At 33.8% G+C, this 24,692-nt stretch overlaps 1 protein-coding gene across 4 annotated transcripts in view; it reads left to right on the plus strand.

Moving 5' to 3' along the window:
• The window catches only part of Snx14 (sorting nexin 14), a 101,920-nt gene extending 77,632 nt beyond the window's left edge, over window positions 1-24,288 (plus strand). For all 4 annotated transcript variants that reach the window (XM_005324741.5, XM_013358352.4, XM_021726037.3 and 1 more), the window contains 8 exons: window positions 10,301-10,341; window positions 10,475-10,594; window positions 14,289-14,412; window positions 14,691-14,855; window positions 15,026-15,121; window positions 22,179-22,270; window positions 23,055-23,111; window positions 24,050-24,288. In XM_005324741.5, the coding sequence (XP_005324798.2) occupies window positions 10,301-10,341; window positions 10,475-10,594; window positions 14,289-14,412; window positions 14,691-14,855; window positions 15,026-15,121; window positions 22,179-22,270; window positions 23,055-23,111; window positions 24,050-24,088 (734 nt within the window). In that variant the 3' untranslated portion in view covers window positions 24,089-24,288. The remainder of the gene's footprint in view (window positions 1-10,300; window positions 10,342-10,474; window positions 10,595-14,288; window positions 14,413-14,690; window positions 14,856-15,025; window positions 15,122-22,178; window positions 22,271-23,054; window positions 23,112-24,049) is intronic.
• The last annotated feature ends 404 nt before the right edge of the window (window positions 24,289-24,692 follow it).

A 24,692-nucleotide genomic window follows, 5' to 3' on the forward strand; every position in this document is an offset into this window, starting at 1 on the left:
AGAAAGTGTATTCACTCATTGATAGATGAAATACTCTATATGTCTGTTAAGTCTAAGTTATTGATTATGTTATTGACTTCTATAGTTTCTTTGTTCAGCTTTTTAAAAAAAATACCTTTATTCTATTTATTCATTTGGATGTGGTGCTGAGGCTCGAACTCAGGGCCTCATATGTACTAGGCAAGCACTCTACTGCTGAGCTATCACCCAGTCCCTCTTTGTTCAGCTTTTGTTTGGATATTTACTAAGTTGTGAAAGAAGTCTGTTGAAGTCACCCAGAATTATTGTGTTGTGATCTATTGGACTCCTGAACTTGAAAAGAGTTTGTTTGGTTTGATGAACATAGATGCTCCAATGTTTGGGGGATATATATTTATAAATGTTATGGCTTTTTATGTATGGTTCCATTAAGCAGTATCAAATGTCTTTCTGTATCCCTTTTATTAACTTTGGTTGAAGTCTGCTTTATTTGATATGAGGATGGAAATCCCTGCTTGTTTCTGCAGTCCATGTGAGTGGTATGTTTTTTCCCAATCTTTCACCTTCAGTCTGTGGACACCTTTTCCTATGAGATGAGTCTCTTGAAGGCAGCATATTGTTGGGTCCTTTTTAAAAAAAAAAAAAAAAATCCAGTCTGCCAGTCTGTATCTTTTGATTGGTGAGTTTAGGCCATTAACATTCAAGGTTATTATTGAGACATGATTTGTATTCCCCGTCATATTTTTTTTTTATTTTTGGTAATTAACTTGACTTTGTTTCTCCTTTGGTTAGTATTTCCTTTAATGTAATACCTCCCTTTGCCAATTTTCATCATTGTTTTTCATTTCCTTTTCTTGGAATATTTTGCCGAGGATGTTCTTTAATGCAGACTTTCTGATTGTAAGTTCTTTTAAGTTTTGTTTATCATTGGAAGGTTTTTATTTCACCATCAAATCTAAAGCTTAATTTTGCAGGACATAAGCTTCTTAGTTGGCATCCATTTTCTTTTAGATCTTGGTATAGTTGTACCAGGATCTTCTAGCTTTCAGGTTCTGGGTTCAAAAATCTGCGGCTATCCTAATTGGTTTCCCACTATATGTAATCTGATTCCTTTCTTTTGTGTCTTTTAAAATTCTGTTCTTGTTCTGTATGCTAGGCATTTCATTATAATGTGCCATGGTGTGGATCTGTTGTAGTTTTGTACATTTGGTGCCTTGTAAGCCTCTTGTTTTTGATTTTCCAATGTATTCTTTATGTTTGGAAAATTTTCTGATATTATTTCATTGACTAGATTATTCATTCCTTTGGTTTAGAACTCTATGCCTTTCTCTATCCCACTAATTCTTAAATATGGTCTTTTTATGTTATCCCATAATTCTTGAATACTCTGCTCATAGTTTCTTACCATCTTCTCTGTGTGGTCAACATTCTTTTCAAAATTATGTATTTTGTCTTCATTGTTTGAGGTTCTGTCTTGCAAGTGATCTAATCTGTTGGTGTTCTATTGAGCTTTTAATTTGGTTTCTTGTTTATTTCATTTTTAGAATTTCTGGGTTTTTTTCCAGAAACTTTATCTTCTTATTGAAGTAATCTTTTGCTTTCTGTATTTGCTTATGTAACTCTTTATCGAAATGATCTTTTGTAGCCTTTACTCACTCTCTTATATCATCCTTTAATTCACAGAACATTTTAATTATGTACTTCTTGAACTCCATCTCTTTAATTTCTTCTGTTGGCTGGCCATGGATTCTAATAATGTAGAATCTTGTTTTGTTGGGGGCACTTTCTTCCCTTGTTTTTTTTTTTTTTTAATTGATTGTTCAAAACATTACAGAGCTCATGATATATCATCTTTCATACATTTGACTCAATTAGGTTTTGAACTCCCATTTTTACCCCAAATACAGATTGCAGAATCACATCTGTTACATACTCACATTTTTACATAATGGCATATTAGTGACTGTTGTATTCTGCTACCTTTCCTATCCCCTACTATCCCCCCTCCCTTCCCCTCCCCTCCCATCTTCCCTCTCTACCTCCTCTGCTGTTATTCAATTCTCTCCCTTTTTTCCCCCTCCCCCTTGCCCCTCATAACCTCTTATAATTTTGTGTATCATTGAAGGTCTCCTACCATTTCCATATGCTTTCCCTTCTCTCTCCCTTTCTCTCCCCCCATTCGTCTTTGTTTACTGTTAGTCTTTTCCTCATGCTCTTCCTTCCTGTTCTGTTCTTAGTGGTTCTCTTTATATCAAAGAAGACATTTGGCATTTGTTTTTTAGAGCTTGGCTAGCTTCACTTAGCATAATCTGCTCTAATGCCATCCATTTCCCTGCAAATTCTATGATTTTGTTATTTCTTAGTGCTGCATAATACTCCATTGTGTATAGATGCCACATTTTTTTTATCCATTCATCTATTGAAGGGCATCTAGGTTGGTTCCACAGTCTAGCTATTGTGAATTGTGCTGCTATAATCATTGATGTGGCCGTATCCCTATAGTGCGCTCTTTTAAGGTCCTCAGGGAATAGTCCGAGAAGAGCGATAGCTGAGTCAAATGGTAGATCCATTCCCAGCTTTCCCAGGAATCTCCATACTGCTTTCCAAATTGGCCTCAACATTTTGCAGTCCCACCAGCAGTGTACAAGTGTACCCTTTTCCCCACATCCTCGCCAGCACTTGTTGTTGTTTGACTTCATAATGGCTGCCAATCTTACTGGAGTGAGATGGTATCTTAGGGTGGTTTTGATTTGCATTTCTCTGATTGCTAGAGATGGTGAGCATTTTTTCATGTACTTATTGATTGATTGTATGTCCTCCTCTGAGAAGTGTCTGTTCAGGTCCTTGGCCTATTTGTTGATTGGATTGTTTGTTATCTTATTGTTTAATTTTTTTAGTTCTTTGTACATTCTGGATATTAGGGCTCTATCTGAGGTGTGAGGGGTAAAAATTTGTTCCCATGATGTAGGCTCCCTATTTACCTCTTTTGTTGTTTCTCTTGCTGAGAAAAAACTTTTTAGTTTAAGTAAGTCCCATTTGTTTATTCTTGTTATTAACTCTTGGGCTATGGGCGTCCTATTAAGGAATTTGGAGCCCTCATGTTGTCCACTTGTCTTCCTTTCTAGCACTGCAGATCCAAGTTTTTACAGTATAGGCTTAAAGGACTTATCCTCCTTTAAGGGGGAAGACAATGTGAACAGATTACAAATAATATACAGCCTTAAACCAAATAGCTGCTATTAAGATGTTTACAGTTTTGTCACAATATATAGAATTGGCAAGTTCAATTATTATCTCCAGTATAAACAGTAGGTTTGCAAAAGGGTCTACAATTTCTGATGGTGGACAAAGAACTGGGTGTGAGGTGTAGAGATGTTGAGGGGATAGGAGGTGAGGATACAGAATTACTAGATCTTAGAAAGTATGAAAGAAGAATCTAAAGTAGTTGGTTAGTAGGCAGGAGAAGAGAGAGAAAGTGATTTTGAGTAGACAGGTAACTGGGAAAGACAGTAGAGTACAAAAACCAAACATAAATATTAAGAAAAGTAAAAAATGTAAAAATGGGATATACAACACCACTGTAATATATTATTCAGACATCTCAGTTCTTAGTAGCCTAATTCATGAAAAGTACTTCATTTCACAAATGTTGGGGATGTGAGGGCAGGAGAAAAGAGAGAGAGAAAATAAATAAATTAATTAAAAATCTCGAAGAAAGATACAAGGATTGTTTTTGTTGGGGATCAGTATCTTTCCAGCTTCCTTTCTCATCCAATAGGTGGGGTTGTCTCTTGTTTGCTGGTATCTCCACACTCAGGATGGTGAAGGTTATTAGGGTGGAAGGGTTAGTCCAAGGATCTCCTTTGGGGCATGCTCCAGTGATATGGGTGCCTGGTCTTACCTGCTTATATCTGCTGTAGACCTTGCAATTCTTGGTCTCCAATTTAGTCACTAAACTGTATCTCATTCATCCCCTCCCTTTCTACTTCCCAATCAGGAATCTTTCTCTCAGGAGGTCTTGTGGACTGCGCTCTGGGGGCTCTGGACCTGTCAGGGAGAGGAGCCGTTTTATCTTGGGCAGTTCTGGACTGGGTTTTGTGAACTGGGCAGGATAGCCACAGGCACTATGCCTGGTTAACGGCTGCCAGGAGAGCAGGGAGTTGGGGACTTTGGTACCTTGATATTGCTTCTAAGCTCCAGCTGGCGTTCCAAGCTGGGAGTTTCCCCAACTAAAGATGGTGACAAATGTGTCTCAAGATGGAGGCGGCTGCTTTCAGTGATGGGATGTTGGGTGGGGTGAGATGAGGCTGTGATCTTGATTAGCGTGTTCAGAGTTCAGAGTTGAGGAGTGTTGCTGTGGTTGCAGTGTCCCAAGATGGAGGTGACTGGAGGACTACCCACTATGGTAGATAGTGCACATGGGAATGGCGGCAGGAATTCCTGTGGTGGGCAGTGGCTGAGTGTCCTGCATGGGAGCAGTGGCTGGGATTCCTACTGGGGTAGGCAGCCAGGAGTCCTGCGCAGGTGCCAATAATGGTGGTCCTGTTCAGGCACTCAGAGGGCCTTTGTGTCTATCCATTTTTTTTTTCCGTGTGTGTGTGTGTGTGTGTGTGTGTGTGTGTGTGTGTGTGTTGCTAGGGATCAAATCTAGGGCCTTGTGTGTGCGTGGCAAGTGCACTATCGAGTGAACTATATCCCCAGCCTCTCTATACATTAATTTTATTTAAAGTTTAATTAGTCATTGACTAGATAACTCTGACATGAAAGGTACATAAGGAATAGTGTATGTGGAAACTGTTGTTTTGAATTTCAGATTTCAAATTTGCTTTGAGTTTTCATTAATAACTTAGGAAGACAATTTAAAGGATGAATACAATATTGACCCTTAGTTTCAAAATAATTTTTTTAATTTAATTTTTTTTTACACAAATGGAGCACAACTTTTCATTTCTCTAGAGTCACACCATTCATGCAACCATACCCATTCATAGGGTAATAATGTTCATCTCATTTCAAAGTAACTTTTTAATTAGCAAAATTATTTTACAGTCTGTAGATTGTTTTATTCCTAATTGCACTATTTTAAAGGAAATTGAAGATGTGTCAGAAAGCTTACATTTGTTGTATTTTTAAAAATATGGTTTTTTTGGGGTGGGGGTGCTGAGGCTGTGGCTCAGTGGAAGAGCGCTTGCCTAGCATGTGCGAGGCGCTGGGTTTGATACTCAGCACCACATAAAAATAAATAAAATAAAGGCATGTGTTCAACAACAAGTAAAAATATATTTTTTAAAAATTATGTTTTTTTAATGGCAGATCTAAAATTTATAATCAAAGCCTAGTCTGCTAAAGGGATATTATTATGACTGTTAGAGATTGAAATTAGTGTTTTCTGAAGATAATGTTTCGGAAAAATTTTTTTATATATTTAATATTTGAGCATTTAATTGCAGCTATCATATTTGGTAAATTATTATTTTTGTCTAAATAGCAAAAAGGTCAACAGAAATCCATATAGTTTATCTTTTTCTGACTATTAATATGTTATATGTGCTATAAATGTACACTCAAAAAATACAAATATATAAAAAAATTGAGCTGGGAATGAAGCTCATTGGTAGAGTATTTGCCTAGTATACATGATGCTCTAGGTTTGATCCCCAGCACTGAAAAAAAAAATTCCAAATGGAGTCTGACTTTTAGTTATACTTTTCTAATAGCTACTCAGACATCACCTCCTAATCTCCTATTCCCTTTTCAGAACCAAAACCTAATACTATTATTGGTACTGCAGTCATCTTAGACATGCTTGAAACTTAGTGTTACCGTGGATTGTCCCCCATATGCTATTACTGTATACCTAGTTAGTTCTCCGTTTCTATCAGTTTTAACTCTTGAGTTTTTACCAAGTTCATGTCTTTCTCCTTGTTCTTTATTCCATTTACTTAAATCAGGTTTTTATCGTCTCTTATTTGGACTGTATGTTTCCTGACCAGTCTTCTGGATTTTTGTCCTCTTTCTGCAAAGATCTTTATATATGACAACCAAATTAATCTTCCTAACTATAGCAATGATTATATCTAAAAACCTTTGGTTGTTCTCCCTTTGGTTACCATAGGTAATCATAATTCCTTAATCTTTAAGCTTCTGAAAAATCACTATATGATTTGATAACTAATATATCTTACTAGTTTTGTTTCATAATATTTCTTTTCACATTTTAATGAAATCGAAACCCTTATATTCTTGTACTCCAGTGCCTGTTTTTACCATTTCCTTCCACCTTAAATACTTTCCCATTTTATCTGTGTTTACATTTAACTCATCTTTGGTGAGCCACCTGAACGACTGGAACAGCTGGCTCTGCCTAAAGAATCAGGAAAGCCTTTCTTGGGTAATATTTTTTGTCTGAATCTTGAAAGATTAGTAGAAATCACTAGGAGGAGATTGTTGGAGGCACTGGCATACACAAGAGGTGTGGAAGAGGGAGTCAAATGGAAATGTGTGGAGGTTCTAGAAAGTGTGGTACATATAAGAGAGTGAGGCTAAATTTGTAATGGTAAGGAATTTGAACTTGATCCTATAAGCAGGAAAGAAGATACACTGGTATGCTTTAAACAGTAGTTATGCAGTCAGATTTAGGTTTCAGAATTATATATATTTGGCAGCAATTTAGAGGAGGAAAGTCAAGGTTGTTAAAATTAGCATCTGGGAATAAATCTAATAGATATGTATAAGAGCATTCATTCTCAATCAAAATCAGACATGATTGTGTGTGTGTGTGTGTGTGTGTGTGTGTGTGTGTGTGTGTGTGTGTATACACCTTGAGAAGCTCACTATAATTTCTGTGAACAAGAATAGGACACATGCTAACATACTTTAGATAAATCAGTTTGGAGAACTGTTACTTGTCTTGACTTATAATATCATATTAATCAGTAGACCCATGGAACAGAACATAGAGCCCCATGACAAATCTATACATCTGTGAACTCCTGATTTGTGATCGTGATTCTTCAGAATGGGAAAGAATTGATTTTTTAAAGAAATGCTTCTGGGACACTGACTCTACATTTGAACAGGGGAAAACAAAACCACCCAAATCAAACAAAAGCGAAAATTTAGGTGAAGTAAAGTTCTATATGGACACCTGTAAAGATTTTAGATGGATATAAAGGAGAATAAATAGCTGTATGACCTTAAAGTAACAAAAGATTATTTTAATGCTGTCTCTTATTTACTCAAAATGCAAAAATAGTTTTTTGTATTTTTTTTTTTTAGAGAGAATTTTTAATATTTATTTTTTAGTTCTCGGCTGACACAACATCTTTGTTGGTATGTGGTGCTGAGGATCGAACCCGGGCCGCACGCATGCCAGGCGAGCGCGCTACCGCTGAGCCACATCCCCAGCCCCCTTTTTTGTATTTTTTAATAAAAATACTTTTAAGGAAAGGAGGTTATCATTAGTAATCTGAATATCAGTTTTGCACTGAGATGACAGAATGAGCACATAGTTTACAAAATAAAATAAAGCAAAAACCAGGATATAAACTGTTCACATTCACAAACCAGATTTATTTATTTGTTTATTTATTTTGGTACCAGGATTGAATCCAGGGGTATTTAACCTCTGAGTCATATCCTAGCCTTTTTTTTTTTTTTTTAAAGAGAGAGTGTGAGAGAGAGGGGGACAGAGAGAGAGAGAATTTTTAATATTTATTTTTTAGTTCTCAGCGGACACAACATCTTTGTTGGTTTGTGGTGCTGAGGATCGAACCCGGGCCGCACGCACGCCAGGCGAGCGCGCTACCGCTTGAGCCACATCCCCAGCCCCATATCCTAGCCTTTTTAATTTGAGACAGGGTTTTACTCAGTTGCTGAGGACCTCCCTGAGTTCATGAGGCTGGCCTCAAACTTGAAGTTCTCCTGCCTCAGTCCTACCAGTTGTGGGGATTATAGTTGTGCACCACCATGTTCAGCCACAAAACAAATTTCTTAAGGCACTAACCAAGAAAAGAAAATATTAAATAATATTAACTTCAGTAAAAACAAGAATATTTGTTCACAAAGATGACAAGAAGATGAAAAGAAATTTATTTTTACCATGTAAAACCAACAAAGAACTTGGGTCTAGAATATGTAAGGAGTTTACACAATACATTAAGAAGACATTGCAGTAGAAAAATGGAAGGAAGAAAGGGGGCTCCACCAAAGGTGAAATTTATATAGCCAATACATATATATGGAAAGGTATGTAATTTCATTAATAACCAAGAAAGTTCAAATTAAAACCATATTGAGATAGCAACACGTTGATCTAAATTTAAAAATATCTAATAATACCAAGTACCAAGTGTTGGTGCAGATATGAAGTAACAGGACCTCTTAGTAGAAATATAAATTGGAAAACTTGGAAAAATAGTTTGTTATAAAAACTGAGTGGTGTGACTAGGATATAGCTCAGGTGGTAGAGTGCTTGCCTCACATGCACAAGGCCCTGGGTTCAATCCCCAGCACCACACACACACACAAAAGAAAAACAAACACACACACACACACACACACACACCAAAAAAAAAAAAAAAAAAAAAAACCTGAATGCTCCAGTCATTTCTGTGTGAGATATTTACTCCAGAGACTCTTGTATCCATGCTTAAAAATGTTCACAACAGTATTGTTTGTAGTAATCCAAACTAGAAACAGCATAAACGTTTATCAGCAGTAGAATAAATAGATGAACTGTGGTAGGTTTATAACATTGAATACCTATAGCTTGAAGCTACTTGCAGCAAAGTGGATAAATTAAAAACAACATTGAATAAAAGAAGCAGGGCACAAAAGAATAAATACAGCATGATTGCTTTTATGTAAAGTTCAAAATGGACTGAACTATTATAAGCTGTAAGTTTGAATAAAACTGTTAAAATGAGATAAAAGCAATATTTCAAAATGAGATAAAAGCAATATTTCTTAATATATTTTATATAATGTAATTTTAATTATGTATATGGAACTAAATTATGAATTAAATACTACAAGTCAGTGCTTGGCTTCCATCTAATCCCTTTAAAATTAACACATTTAGTTGATCCAAACTATCTGGTATGTGTGATCTTATTAGGGGAAATTGTGTGGACATTTTATGTTATAATAGTTATTAATATGATGTTTAGAAAATAGAATTGAGTAAGACTTGATTACTGATTAGGTTTCACTGAAAGTGAACAAAATGAACAAAGATTATCCAAGTTTTTATTTGAACAACTGGATGAATACTGTTATTTATTGACATAGGGGATAATTAAATGGTGTTTTGGATGTACCGAGTTTATAGAATCCAATTGAAGAAGTTTTATAAGACAGGAAAGGCTAGGAGACAGGCAAGTATAAAAGATATAAATTTTACTTGATATCATATTGAGTAAATTATTCGACTTAATAATAATATGTACAAGAAGGAAACAAGTAAAATAAAACCTATAATTTAAGGAATTTGGAAACATTCTATGAGGGTTTTTAAGGGGTAGGTTTCTACATTTTTTAAAATTATAACTACTGCCTGCTGTTGCTGTGCCTACTTTTTTCTAAATTGAGCTGAAGAAGTAATTTGGCAAACAGAATTTGAGTTGAAATTCTTAATCTGACTTTCTTAATCTGAAAATTTAGATTATGAGCTATTCAAATAGTTTAAACATAGCGAATCTTAAAACTTTTTTGGCTTTTGACTAGCTTTTATATGTCTTTATAGATCATTATATATTCATTGTTTAAAATCTTTTGAAAAAACCTTTTTTATGGAAATTTTCAAATATACACAAAAGTTAATTGTATAATGAACTCTTCACTCTACTTCAGCAGTTATCAACACTGGGCTTGTCCTATCTCTTCTGTCACCTCCCACTTCACTTAGATTATTTTTAAGTAAATTCCAAGTGTATCTGTACATAGTTCAGAATACCATATTTATTATAAATTTTTGTTGAATCTGAAGTGGTCAATCATAAATACTCTTTACAGTTTTACTTTTTTCTTGGCTATTTGCTATTTGTTCTTTTTTTTTTAAAAAAAGAGAGTGAGAGAGGAGAGAGAGAGAGAGAGAGAGAATTTTTAATATTTATTTTTTAGTTCTCGGCGATCACAACATCTTTGTTGGTATGTGGTGCTGAGGATCGAACCCGGGCTGCATGCATGCCAGCGCTACCGCTTGAGCCACATCCCCAGCCCGGCTATTTGCTATTTGAAATTACTTAATGAAATATTCATTTAAGCAGTTGTAAAGTGTATTATGCCTTCATAAAATTTAATGCTTTACTTTTAATTACAGGGAAAATTATAAAATCTGTTCCTGGAAAACTGATGAAAGAGGTGAATAACTGATTTCTATGTATTTATAATATGATAGACATAAACACATGTAAACATTAATGAATTTTAATGGTTTATTTGATACTAAAAGTCATAATCTTTTCAATTTTCTGACAATGATCTGTCACCACAGAAAGGTCAGCATTTGGAACCTTTTATCTTGAATTTCATTAATTCTTGTGAATCTCCAAAACCTAAACCAAGTAGACCCGAACTGACCATTCTCAGCCCTACTTCAGAAAACAACAAGAAGGTATTGTATATTGTGTTAAAGAACTGTTTAGTTGTGTCGCCAAGTCCATAATTGATGCGGGAGGGGACTATACAGTAGTGTGGCTACATAGAAGGATGATCATGGGGTTGTTACTTTACTAGCCTTAGTTCTTTTATCAATTTTGAAAATTCTCAGCTATTATCTCCATAGATATTGCCTTTTCCATAAGAGTCCCTCTCGATTTCCTTTTGGAACACTGATTTAATTCTCATTCTATTTTCCCTATCTTTTAATCTCTTTCTCTCATATTTACTGTCTCCCTTGTTTCCATGACTTTCTGGTTTATCTATATTTTCTGATCAGTCTCCAGCTATGTGTGTTCAGTGATGTCTGATACACTGTTTAAACTATCCAAACTAAAAAAAATTGTTGTTATTATGCTTTTATGCTTTTTTTTAATAATGAAAAAAATTTCCCCCAAGTCTATTATCTTTCTTTTTTCTTTTTTTGGAATTGAACATAAGAGCGCTCTACCACTGATCTATATCCCAGCCATTATATTTTTTTATTTCTTTTGGTGCCGGAGATTGAACCCAGGGGCACTCAACATCCCCAGCCACATCCCCAGCTCTCTTTTGTATTTTATTTAGAGACAGGGTCTCATTGAATTGCTTAGCACTTCACTGTTGCTGAGGCTGGCTTTGAATTTACAGTCCTCCTTTCTCAGCCTCCCAAGCTTCTGAGAATACAGACATGTGCCACCATGCCTGGTACATTTTATTTTTTATTTTGAGATAGGCTGTCACTAAGGTGGGCCTCAAACTTGAGATCCTCCTGCCTCAGCCTCCTGAGTAGCTGGGATTATAGAGGTATACTATCTCACTTGGATTCTACTATCTTTTTAAATAATGGTTTACTCTTATCTGCAGATAATTTCAAGCAAAACAGGAATTAGATCTAATCTCCTGCATTTTAAAACTCTGCTTAGTTTTAAAGGTTCTTGAGTAATAAGTGCATACATAGCACAGGACCACAGGGTGGGGAAGACCAGAGAAGGTAAACCTCTCTAATGACCTGGAGAATATAGTGGCTAAATACTTTTGGCCCATGTTAAGTTCATTTGTGGATTTTGCTTTGTCTGTGTCAATGTACATTTTGCTTTCTTCAGTTGTTCCTTTGTATCTATCTTTATGGAACATAAAAACTGTACTAAACATCATTATAAAGTAAATTTTCAGACCTACTGTACTATTACTATTTTCTAATGAAGATGTTCAAGAGGAGAAATTTAGTTATAAGCCTTAATATTTTCCTCCCCTTTCCTTAAGCATTGTAAGTGGCTCTCAGAGTAAGTCTGATTTCCTTAGTAGTAGCTCTGTCTCCAAGAGACAGACACAAGTGCAGTTCATCTTAGTAGTATTTGTCTTCTGTCTCACAGTTATTATGAATATACACTGATGTTGAAACCTTAAATTGCTCAAAAAGATAAAATAGAGTCTTACAAAAATCATTCTTTTTTAGGTGACCTTCACTATATATGCAAAGTGGTGGAATATTAAAGATTAATGGTTAGGATTACAGAGATCTAATGGTTAGGATTACAGAGGACTACTCAGGGGAAATGCAAGGAAATAGGATTTATACTGGAGTGTGAATTTTAGTGCACTCAGGATATATCTGCATAACAGTTTTTAAAAAGTTTTGTCAAACTTGAAATTTACTTTGCCTGGTGGCTTGTAAATGGACCCAAAGTTTAGGTAAAGGAATTTGGTACTGTGTAACAAATCATCATCTGGTATTTATACTCTTTGACCTCATGGCTCAAATGCTACTGATATATCAAAAGAAAATTATTTTAATACAAGAGCCTTTAGTGTGTGAAGATGTTTATTAAAGTATTATTTATAGAAATTGGAAAATACATGAAAGTCTAACATTGCAGAAATGATTAATTATTTTGAGGAATTCAGGGAATATTTTGTAGCAGATAAATTAATACTATGCACAAAATAAAGCACCATAAAGACACTTGAGGGACTGTGGCTGTGGCTGAGCGGTAGAGCGCTTGCCTCTCACGCGCGAGACCCTGGGTTTAATCCGCAGCACCATATAAAAATAAATAAGTGAAATGAAGGTATTATGTCCAACTGCAACTAAAAAATTTTTAAAAAGACACTTGATATGGTACTAAATGAAAAAAAAATAGGAAATACAGTTTTTGAACCCCATTGATTACAACTGTATACATATAGGCTAGAAGGAAATATATAAAAGTTGTGGCATTAACTGAAGTGGTTTTTTTCCCTCTTTTCCAGACTTACTATACTATTACTTTGTAATGTGTATATATATATAAATGTATGTGAGTGTGTGTGTTTATGTGTGTGTGTGTGTGTGTGTGTGTGTGTGTGTGTATGACTGGGTGTATATATGTTTACATATATTACTGTTTTCTAATTAAAAATTTTAAAAGTAGAAGAGTAAGGGGACTGAATCAGCAGGGTGAGCCTTTTCATATTTCTTGAGTTGGGGAAATATGTCTTAAGCTTAAGTCTCTGGGTTAAGAATATCTGATACAAAAGCCAATAGATCTCTATTCTCATAAAACTTTTCTTGGAAGCTTTTTGAAAATTCTATCTTCAGATAAAACTGAATATACTTTCCTCTATATGCTCCTATACTATATTTCTCTTATATTCTCTGTTTTATGCTTCATTTATTTCTTTTTTTTTTTGAGAGAGAGAATTTTAATATTTATTTTTTAGTTTTCGGCGGACACAACATCTTTGTTTGTATGTGGTGCTGAGGATCGAACCCAGGCCACACGCATGCCAGGCGAGCGCGCTACCGCTTGAGCCACATCCCCAGCCCCTTATTTCTTGATTTGTTTCTATTAAATGTTAAATTTTGGATCTTTGAATTCGCAGTTCTTTGCAAGCTATCTAGTATGTATAAAGTATATAATAAGTGTTTATTGAATAAATGTATGAATGATTAAATGCTTTTGTTAAAATTAGTTACCTCGGGTATATTGGATTATTATTATTGATAATGGACTTTTTGCATATTTTGGGAGTAAGTAGGGCTGAGACTTAGTTTTATTTCATCATTTTTACTATTAGTATTTCTCCATATGTTGCTTTTTTTCACTTATTAGAAATTTCTTAGCAATGGATATTATTGTCTAAATAAACTTTGCTTAAAGCTAAATTTTCATTTCTACCCATTAATAAAAAATGATTTATAATCTTTAAATCATACTATTATTAAAATTAACTGTCAGTAATATATTTACTCATCTTTTTCCCCATAATTTTTATTGGTGCATTATAGTTGTACATTATAATGAGATTTGTTGTTCCATATTCATACATGCACATAATACTCATATAACAATACAACTTAGCCAGTATCATTCCCCAGCATGTTTCTCCTCTCTCCCCATACACATCTTTATTAGTTACTTGATTCCTTTTGATATATAAAGACAAAGGAGTTTTTTTGTTTTTATAGCTAGTGAATTATCTTTTGTGTCTCAAGTGCATGTAGAGTTTTATGTAATATTTTGGAAGGAATTTGTTTTTTGTTTTTATATTGGGCATAAATCTATCTGATATTATTTTGATTGGAAAAGGTTTAAATACCTTTGTTCTATGTTACTTTAGCCTTAGTGATTATCATCAATAAATGTAATAAACTGAATCTCTCTTTATTATTTCAACTTTTTCTTTAGCTTTTCAATGATCTGTTTAAGAATAATGCAAACCGTGCTGAGAATACAGAAAGAAAGCAAAATCAGAATTATTTTATGGAGGTGATGACTGTAGAAGGAGTGTATGATTACCTGATGTATGTAGGTAAGATCTAAGTGGTTTATGTTAAAACCATTTTCATTCATCTGTCTTGTTTTTTCTTGTGATGTAAATTAATGCTTTTGAATAATGACCCCTGTTTTAACTTACATTTTTATTGAAAATACTTTTATACAAATTCAGTGTAATTAATCTTGGCCATATTAAAGCTACTAGTGTTTACAAATAATAGTGATCATTGTTATTTGTATTTTCCATATTTAACAAAGTTCAGAATATCCATTTCTCTTGAACAACAAGATATTTCAATTGATTTTTCTCAGGACGGGTGGTTTTCCAAGTTCCTGACTGGCTTCATCATCTCTTAATGGGAACTCGAATCCTCTTTAAAAACACTCTGGAAGTGTATACTGATTACTATCTTCAGTGTAAACTAGAACAACTATTTCAGGAACACCGTTTAGTTTCACTCATAACACTTTTCAGAGGTTTGTATTTTATCATGTCTTTATTTTATGTTTGTTTACTTGATGATTTTATTTGAATCTGAAAGAGTAAGAAGTCTTGTTTTTCTTTGATTTGTTGGCATTTCTATGAGGAAATGCTTTGGGTATAAATAGGTAAAAATTTCATAAATATTTGTTTCTACTCTTTTTAGATGCTATATTCTGTGAAAACACTGAACCTCGCTCTCTCCAAGATAAGCAAAAAGGAGCAAAACAGACTTTTGAAGAAATGATGAATTACATTCCAGGTGTAATATTTAAATAACTTAATTTCACACAGATTAGTACTCCTTTGAGGTCACCATGTATGGTAATTATTGAAGCTAACTTTTACTGTGAGTTTTTCTTTTAGAAATAGAAGGATCAATTAAAATTAACTCACTAAATGCAATCTGTTTTTCTGGTGATACTACTAAGAACTTTAAGACAAGGCTATTCCTACTCCTACAATATAGGCATATTTTTTCAACAATAACTTATTGGTACATAGTGTGAGTATTGGAGTCCAGCTGTACACTAATACAATGAGAAAAGCTGTAATAGTGTACATGACTAAAGGATAAGAATTCATTCATTCATTCCAAATTTACTGAGCACCTTCCATGTTCCAGGCACAGTGCAGAGTACAAAAGATATAAAAAATGTACTTGAAGCTGGGTGGTGTGGTGTACACCTATAATCCCAGCAACTTGGGAGGTTGAGGCAGGAGGATCTTGTTCAAAACTAGCCTCAGCAATTTAGCAAGGCCTCAAGCAATTTAGTGAGACCGTCTCATAATAAAATATAATAAGGGTTGGGGATATGGCTCAGTGGTTAAGTGCCCTTGGGTTCAATCCCTGGTACCAAAAAAAAAAAAAAAGAAAAAAAAAAAAGAAGTACTTGAATAGCTCAGTCTAGTAGGAAGATATTTAGGTAAAACACACAGGTAGGCACATTGAAGTTACTGAGGTATCACTAAGCAGGAAGATGGTCACCTCTCTTGTAAAGTTGATAGATTTGGACCACTAAATAAATGAAAGAGAAAAGGGAGGAAGGGAGGCATGGAAGAAGGAAAGAAATATTTCAAGCAGTAATGACTGGGAATTTCCCAAAATTAATGTGTAATACCAAACCTTAGAATAAAGAAGTTCAGGAAAATACTACGTAGGATAAATACCAAAAACAAACAAACAAAATCAACACATTGGTTCATCATTTCTAAACTATAAAAAAATCACAGGATGAAAAAAGTCCTGACTCTCACATAGGGCCAAATGATAGTTTAGGGGTGGAAGACCTTCTGGGAATCGGACAAAAGGCGTGGAAAAAGCCTGTCCTAACAAACTCACATACCATGCTACATCTAGTTTCAGAGTGGGTCCCAGACACACCCTTGGCAGTCCCACCAGGACCTGAAGGAACATACACTCACACAAAAAAGTCCTGAGTGAAGCCACAAAGATAAAAACACCTTACCTATAGAGAAGCAAATTTGAGTTTTCCTCAGAAACCACACAAACAAGGAGGGAGTAGTGTGAAATATTTAAAATGTTAAGGAAAAAAAAATCAACCTATATGATGTTTATTCTACTAATAAAAAATTATAATGCACCAATAAAAAATAAAAAAGGAAATTATTCTAAAAAAGGCTCAGGAGTAACTACATTAATTTCAGATAGAGCAAATTTATCATTGATAAGAAAGATATTACATAATGATAAAGGGGTTAGTTTTCATACATAACATGTATGTACCTAACAACAGAGCATCAAACTGTAAAGCAAAAACTGGTAGAATTATAGGAAGATGCAGATGAATTCATTACTACAGTTAGTGACTTAAATACTCCTCCATCAAAAGTATGCATACGCAGCCAGCAGAAAATCAGGATGGTGATGTTGAGTTCAACTATTTGGTGGGGATGGGGATATCCCTGGATATTATCTTTTGACTGCTTCATTTAAGAATAGTAGCCAGGCATGGGGCACATGCCTGTAATCCCAGCGATTTGGGAGGCTGAGACAGGAAGATCACAAGTTGAAAGCCAGCCTCGGCAACTTATGAACCCCCAAGCAACTTAGTGAGATCCTGTATCAAAAAATAAAAAGGGTTGGGATGTAGCTTAGTGGTTAAGCACTCCTGGGTTCAATCCCCAGTACCAAAAAAAGAAAAAAGAAAAAATGAATTGTAGAATACATATTCTTCTCAAGTGTACTTTGAATAGTCATTAAGCTAGATTACATTCTGAGGCATAAAACATACCTTAACAAAGAGAAAAGAATGGAAATTTTATGATGTCTGTCCATAGGCCACAATGGAATTAAATATAAATCAGTAACAGAAAGATAGCTGGAAAGTCCCAAAGTACCTAGAGACTAAGCCACACATGAGGTAAAGAAGAAATTTCTAGAAAACATAATAAATATACCAAATGAAAAAAACACGGTGTATCAAAATTTTGTCAGATGATGCAAAAGTGCTGCATGTGTATATTAGAAAAGAAGAAAGATCTAAATTTAATCATCCAAGTTTCTACCTTAGAATGCCAGAAGAGCACATTAAAACTAAGATAAGCAGAAGAAAAGAAATAATAAAAATTAGAGCACAAATCAAGAACATTGAAAGCAGGAAATCAGTAGAGAAAATTAATGAAACCAAAAGCTGGTTCTTTGAAAAAAATCAATAAAATTGATAAGCCTCTAGGCAGACTAAGAAAAAAAGAAAAGATATTAATTAGAAATGAAAGAAAGGACATCACTACAGATCCCATGGACATGAAAGGATAATAAAGGAATACTCTGAACAGCTCTGTACCCACAAATTTGATAATCCAGTGGAATGGAACAATACATTGAAAGACACCATATGCCAAAGAGCATAAGAAAAAAACAGATAATCTGAATGTCTATATCTATTACAGAACTTTTCAGTAATCAATGAAATTTAAAACTGAAAGTACAGATCCACATGGGTTCACTCATGCATTCTATGAGAGAATTAAAGAAGAAATTGTATAAATTTTCTATACTGTTTAGTGAAAGAAACAGGAAAAAATTTTCAGCTCATTCTATGAAGTATATTACAGACCAATATCACTAATATGAACATAGATGCAAAAATTCAATAAAATATTAGCAAATCAAATTCAAGAGTGTATTAAAATAACTACACCATGATGAAGTGAGATTTATCCCAAATATTTAAGACTTTTAACATTTGAAAATTGTTAATGCACTGGATATGGTGTGTAATCCCAATGACTCAGGATGCTGAGGCAGAAGGATTACAAGTTTGAGGTCAGCCTCAGCAAATTAGCAAGGTCTCAAGCAACTAATTGAGACCCTGTCTCAAAATTAAAAATTAAAAGGACTTGGGGATGTAGCTTAGTGGTAAAGTGCTTCTGGGTTCAATCCCTAGTCCAAAAGAAAAAAAAAGTCATTAATATAAATTATATAATTAATGGGCTAAAGAAGAACTACTTGCTGCTATCAATAGATGCAGACAAAGTATTTGACAAAATTCAGCACCCATACATGATAAAAAACTCTTAGTGAACTGGGAATAGGTTGATAAAGAATAGCTACCAAAAAAACCCCTACAGTTAACATCATACATAATAGTACAGAACATCAAAGATTTCTTGCTAAGACCAGGAATAAAGCAAAGATGTCCCCTCTTACCCCTGTTTTCCAACATCATTCTGGAAATCTTTGCTAATATAATAAGAAAAGGAAGTTTGTGAAAGAAGAAATAAACTGCCAGTATTCCCAGATGACATCATTTGTGAAGAAAATCTGAAAGAGTTAACAAAAAAACTGAATGGAGCTAATGATTAATCACAGCAGGGTTGCAGCATATAAAGTTAGTACATGAAAGTCAATCACTTTCCTGTATACCAGCAATGAACCAGTACAATTTGAAATTTAAAATAATTCCATTTACTTAGTAATCCCTCAAAATGAAATATTTAGGTATATATCTAATATATACATACAAGATCTATATCAGGAAAACTATAAAACTCTGATGAAACCAAGAATTTAAATACATGGCGAGATTTTTCATGTTAGGGTAGGAAGACTCAATATTGTGAACACATTAGTTCTTCTCCACTTGACCTTTAGATTAATTCTAGTAAAAACCCAGCAAGTTGTATTATTTTTAAAGTTTATATGAAGAGCAAAAGACCCAGAATGGCCAATTACTTTGACAGAGAAGAACAGAGGGTCGATATTACTTTACTTTAAGACATTCTATAAAGCTGTAGTAATAAAGGTAGTGTTGTATTGTTGAAAGAATAGACAAATAGATCAATGAAACCAAATAGAGAGCCTAGAAATAAACCCACATAAAAATAATGTGAACTGATATTTGACAAAGGAGAAGGATACAATGGAGAAAAGATGGTTTTTACAACAAATGATGCTAGAACAACTGGGCATCCACATGCAAAATAAAACAACTAAAAAGAAAAACACAGACCAAATGTCCCTCACAAAAATTAACTCATGGTCAACACTCCAACATATACGCATAGGCAACGACTTTCCCAGTAGAACCCCAGAAACTCAGAAAATAATATCAAGAGTTAATATGTGGGTGGCATCAAATTAAAAAGCTTCTGTACAGTAAAGGAAACAATTAAGAATGTGAAGAGAATTTAAAGAATGTGAGAAAATCTTTGGGTAGCTACTTTTATGACAGAGGATTAATAGCTAGTATATATAAAGAACTCAAGAAAATGCCCCAAACACACACACACAGAAAAACCCAATTAATAAATGGGCAAATGAACTAAACAAACACTTCTCAAAACAAGAAATACAGATGTCCAAAAACATATGAAAAAAAGTTCAACATCTCTAAACAGGGAAATGCAAATCAAAACTACACTGATATTTTTTCTCATTCTTATCAGAATTGCAGCTATCAAGAATACAAACAATAATAAATACTGGAAAGGATATGGAGAAAAAGGGACATTTATATTGTTGGTGGGATTGTAAATTAGTGCAATCACCATAGAATTCAGTATGGAGATTCTTCAAAAGACTAGGAATGAAACCACCATCTGACCCAGCTATTCCACTCCTTGGTATTTATCCTAAAGAATCAAATTCATTGTGCTATAGTGATACATGTATACCCATGTTTATAGCAGCACAATTTACAGTAGCCAAACTGGAACCAACCCAGGTGACCGTCAATGGATGAATAGATAAGAAAATGTGGTATATATACTCAGTGGAGTTTTATATTCAATTATAGAGAAAATGATACATCATTTGCAGGAAAATGGATAGAACCTGAGAACATTATGTCAAATGAAATAATCCAAATGTTTCTCTCAAATGTGGGAGCTATAGAGCAAGGTGGGGGGCTGGTTATCAGTAGAAGAAAAGGGACCAAGGGGAGGGGGAAGGAGAGGGAGGGAAAAGGGAGATACTAGGGAATGATATTGACCAAATTATATTGTTATATTGTATGAATGTATGAATATGTAACAATAAATTCTACCATTATGTACAACTATAATACACCAATAAAAATATGGAAAGAATGTAATCTATTATAGACTTAACTATAAAAATCAAAACTATTGACACTCATTGAAGATGAGAGAAGATTTGGGTTTGCAGATAACATTTTAGTGGCAACACCAAAGGCATGAACCATGAATGAAAGAAACAATAAACTACATTGAAATAAAAAATCTTGCTCTGTGAAAAACACTGTCAAGAGTTTTTGAATAGACGTGCCACAGAGTAGGAGAAAATATTTGTCAAATATGAACTGTTTATATATATATATATATATATATATAAAGAAATCCTAAAACTCAATAATAACAACACAACCTGATTAAAAATTTGGCCAGATAATTTAACAGGTATCTCAACAAAGAAGATACACAAATAATTCATAGGTATATGAAATGATGCTACATATTATATGTCATCAGCCAAATGCAGATTAAAACAACAATGAAATACCAGTACACACCTATTAAAATGCCCCAAATCCAGAACATTGACAACAATAAATGCTATTGAGAATATGGAGCAACAGGAATTCTCATTTATTGCTGGTGGGAATGCAATATGGTATAAGACATTGTTGGAAGACAGTTTGGTAGTTTTGTTTTGATTCAAAAATTGTGTACCTCAGTGAGTTGAAAATTCTATCCACACAAAAACCTGCACATAAATATTTATAACAATTTTATAAACAATTTGCGAAATTTAGAAGCAACAAAGATGTCCTTCAGTAAGTGAATGGATAAATAAACTGTGGTACATTCAGATAATGGAATATTATTCAGTGCTACAAAGAAATGAGTTATTAAGCCATGAAAAAACCTGGAGGAACCTAAATGCCTATCACTAAGTGAAAGAAGCCAATCTGAAAAGCTGTATGCTATATGATTACAACTATACAGCAATCTGCAAAAGGCAAAACTAAGGAGATAGTAAGAAGAAAATGGTGGAGGGGAGGAGTGAATATGTAGGTAATCATTAAGGCAATGGAACTACTCTGTATGATACTATAGTGGGGTTTATGTCATTATACATTTGTCTAAACTCACAGCATGTACAACACCAAAAGTAAATCCTGATGTGAATTATGAACTGTGGATGATAATGATTTGTCTGTATAGGTTCATTGATGGTGACAAATTTATCACTCTTTGGATGTTGATAAAGAGGGAGACAATGCATATGTAGGAGCAGGAAGTATAAGGGATGTCCCTGTACCTTAAACTCAGTTTTGCTGTGAAACCAAAACTTCTAAAAAGTAAAGTCTATTAGAAAAGGGATGGGGAAGGAGAAAGTGAAACCTTGGAAGAATTTTCAACATTGAAAACATAGAACATAGAAGGCATCCTCTCCACTATGTAAAAGTGGGCTTTTACTTCACTTAGGTTTAATCCTCACAGACATTCTTCTGTACACATACAGAAATACAAACACCATTTTAGAGTTTAAATTTCTTGCTTTACCCTAGTGGGATAATACAACATACATTTTCCAGCTCTCTTTTATCATTTAATATTAGTAGATTTATGTCCCGTGATATTCTTCAGAGCTTGTAGTATGCTTTGTTCATTGGCATATGAACAGTCTCCAAAGTGAGATGCAGGATACTGCATTTCTCAATTTGATCATAAAACTTTTTTCACAAGTCTCTTGCAGAAACATTGGTTTGGGAAATAGGATTTGTACTCTTTTCACAATATCTGGGGGAAAAGGGTACGGATTCTACTTTAGGATGAAGTTAATGATGAGTTGCTTATAAAATTGTTTTTTATGTGACTTTCTTGTTTAGATATGATAGTCAAGTGTATTGGTGAAGAAACCAAGTATGAGAGCATCAGGCTTCTGTTTGATGGTTTACAGCAGCCAGTACTCAACAAACAGGTAAAAGTCATTAAAGCCAGTTGAAAAGTGTTGGTTAGGTTTGCTGACTGACCGAATAGGGTGTCTGCTATATGATTAACTGTGTGACATTATACTAAATCAAGGCAATGTAATTTAATTATTCAGATATAAAAGTAGTTTTTTGTTTGTTTTATGGATATTGGGGATTGAACTCAGGGGCACTTGACCACTGAGCCACATCCCCAGCATATTTTTTGTATTTTATTTAGAGACAGAGTCTCACCAAGTTGCTTAGTGCTTCACTTTTGCTGAGGCTGGCTTTGAACTCCCAGTCCTCCTGCCTCAGTCTCCCAAGCCACTGGGATTACAGGCGTGCGCTATTGTGACTGGCAGAAAAGTGTTTTATTTGTATTAATCCTTCTTTGATGATTACCTTTTTTTTTTCCCTTGGTGACATAAATTTAAAATGTATATTCATTGTAGAAAATATGAAATATATAGAAAATTCATGAAATAAAAAATTTAAAATTAGTAATTCTAAAATTAGAGTCACATAGAGTAACCACACTTAACATTTTATGTGTGTAGTCTAATACATTTTATGGAGGTCTTCATACATTTACAGTTTAATATCTGTTTGTTTATTTAAAATTGACATAAATTTTTTAAAAAAATATTTAACATAAAAATGGGTCAGGCATAGTAATAAAACATTCACATTCAAATGTATACCTACCATGCATTTTAAGAATGGAACATTATTAGTACAGTCTAAGCTTTTGTGCCTGTTTTACATTGTCAATCCTATTTTTTTGTGCTCTAGCTTACTTATGTTTTATTGGACATTGTGATACAGGAACTGTTTCCAGAGCTCAATAAGGTAATTGAAAGCTATAATGTTATTTGTTATTCTCTTAATGGTGTATTCACATTTATTTTAGTTTTGGGACACAAAATTTATGGAAACCCTCATGATTGTGACATTTAAAAATTGAACAACCTCAAAAAAATGGCTCTTTATAGTTTCTTTATTCAATATGCCCAAGAATGGAGTGAATATGAGGTGACAGGGACTGAATGGCCAGACTACATCCCTTCTTAATTACAAGCAGAAAAGGGACCTTATATGGTCTTCTCAAAGGAAGATGTGAGTTTAAGTCTTAGCATTAGAATCCATTCTAATGCTTCATCCAAGCTCTTTAAATTGTCATCTGCAACATTTTATGCTGTGCAAGTTAAAGACTTAAATATTTTTTGAAACAGTTGAGTCTACAAAACCAAGAGCAAAAATGAATTGGAATTAGAGTGTGGTAATTTATTATTATATTTAGTCTTGAGTATTTCAATCTTAGAAAAAAGGTTTAAGCCATTATTTTCTACTATTTTTTGACTGCACCCTTTGGGTGAAAAGGTTATTATTTAACGTGAGGATATTGTAATGAAATATTACTTTTGTAGAGTAGGCAAAATGAAATTTGGACTATTTATTATTCATAAGCTTTCAAATTATAATAATATTAAATGCATTTTTAAGAAAAGAACAGCAGTTATGAGCATTTTATGTTTGATTGCATTAGACTCACTACCAGGAAGCCATCACCTCTGAGATTTTGTCATGTTTGTTGCCACTTTCTCCTAAGACATAAATTTTTGTGCTACATATTTCAGCAGATTTATTTTGGTTTTCTGTGTATGTGTGTTTTAGGTTAGAATTTTAATATACTGTTAGACAGTTGTTTAATTTAATGCATTGTTAGGAAATTCACAAATAAACCCTATCCTTTTGTCTTCTATTAAATGGACTTATTTTTACTGTAGGTACAAAAGGAAGTTACCTCCATGACGTCCTGGATGTAAACATTTGTATTTGGTGTAGAATATCCAGTTAAAATTTCTCCTATGCTAGTATAATAGCAATGTGCTTTTTGCTTTTACTTTTGTATATTTTTGTATATATCATGTACTTCAGTGTCTGAAATTTTGATTATTTTTTGTTTTAATAAAGACTAACACAGACTTAATAATGATTAAAAGTGATTGGTTTTCATAGCTTTTCATTTTGTGTCTGTTATCTAAATTTTTTAGAACACGTCACTTACTGCCTTCCCTACCCTTCCCCCTGCTGGGAATTGAACTCAAAGCCTTTCTCATGCTAGGGGAGCACTCTACCAACTGTGCTACATCTGCAGCCTCACTTATCATTTTTTAAAAGAGACAATTCATAATCTCTTTAGGGCAAACAGCAAAAACTGATAATCTTTTGTGTTGTATCACTTTGAAAATAATTATGTTTAATGTGGAGAAACAGTTAAGACATGACTAGTTTCTAATTTATAGTGTTAATACATTTTAGTAGATTTGTTTTTTTCTTCTCTCTGCCCCATATTCCACATAGTTAACTATGTGTCTGTAAATAAAACTCCTGTATGAGTTTTTTATAACATAGAAGTTCTTCATGTTC

This window comes from Ictidomys tridecemlineatus, chromosome 8 (assembly GCF_052094955.1).
Source record: "Ictidomys tridecemlineatus isolate mIctTri1 chromosome 8, mIctTri1.hap1, whole genome shotgun sequence".
Classification (NCBI taxonomy): Eukaryota; Metazoa; Chordata; class Mammalia; order Rodentia; family Sciuridae; genus Ictidomys; species Ictidomys tridecemlineatus.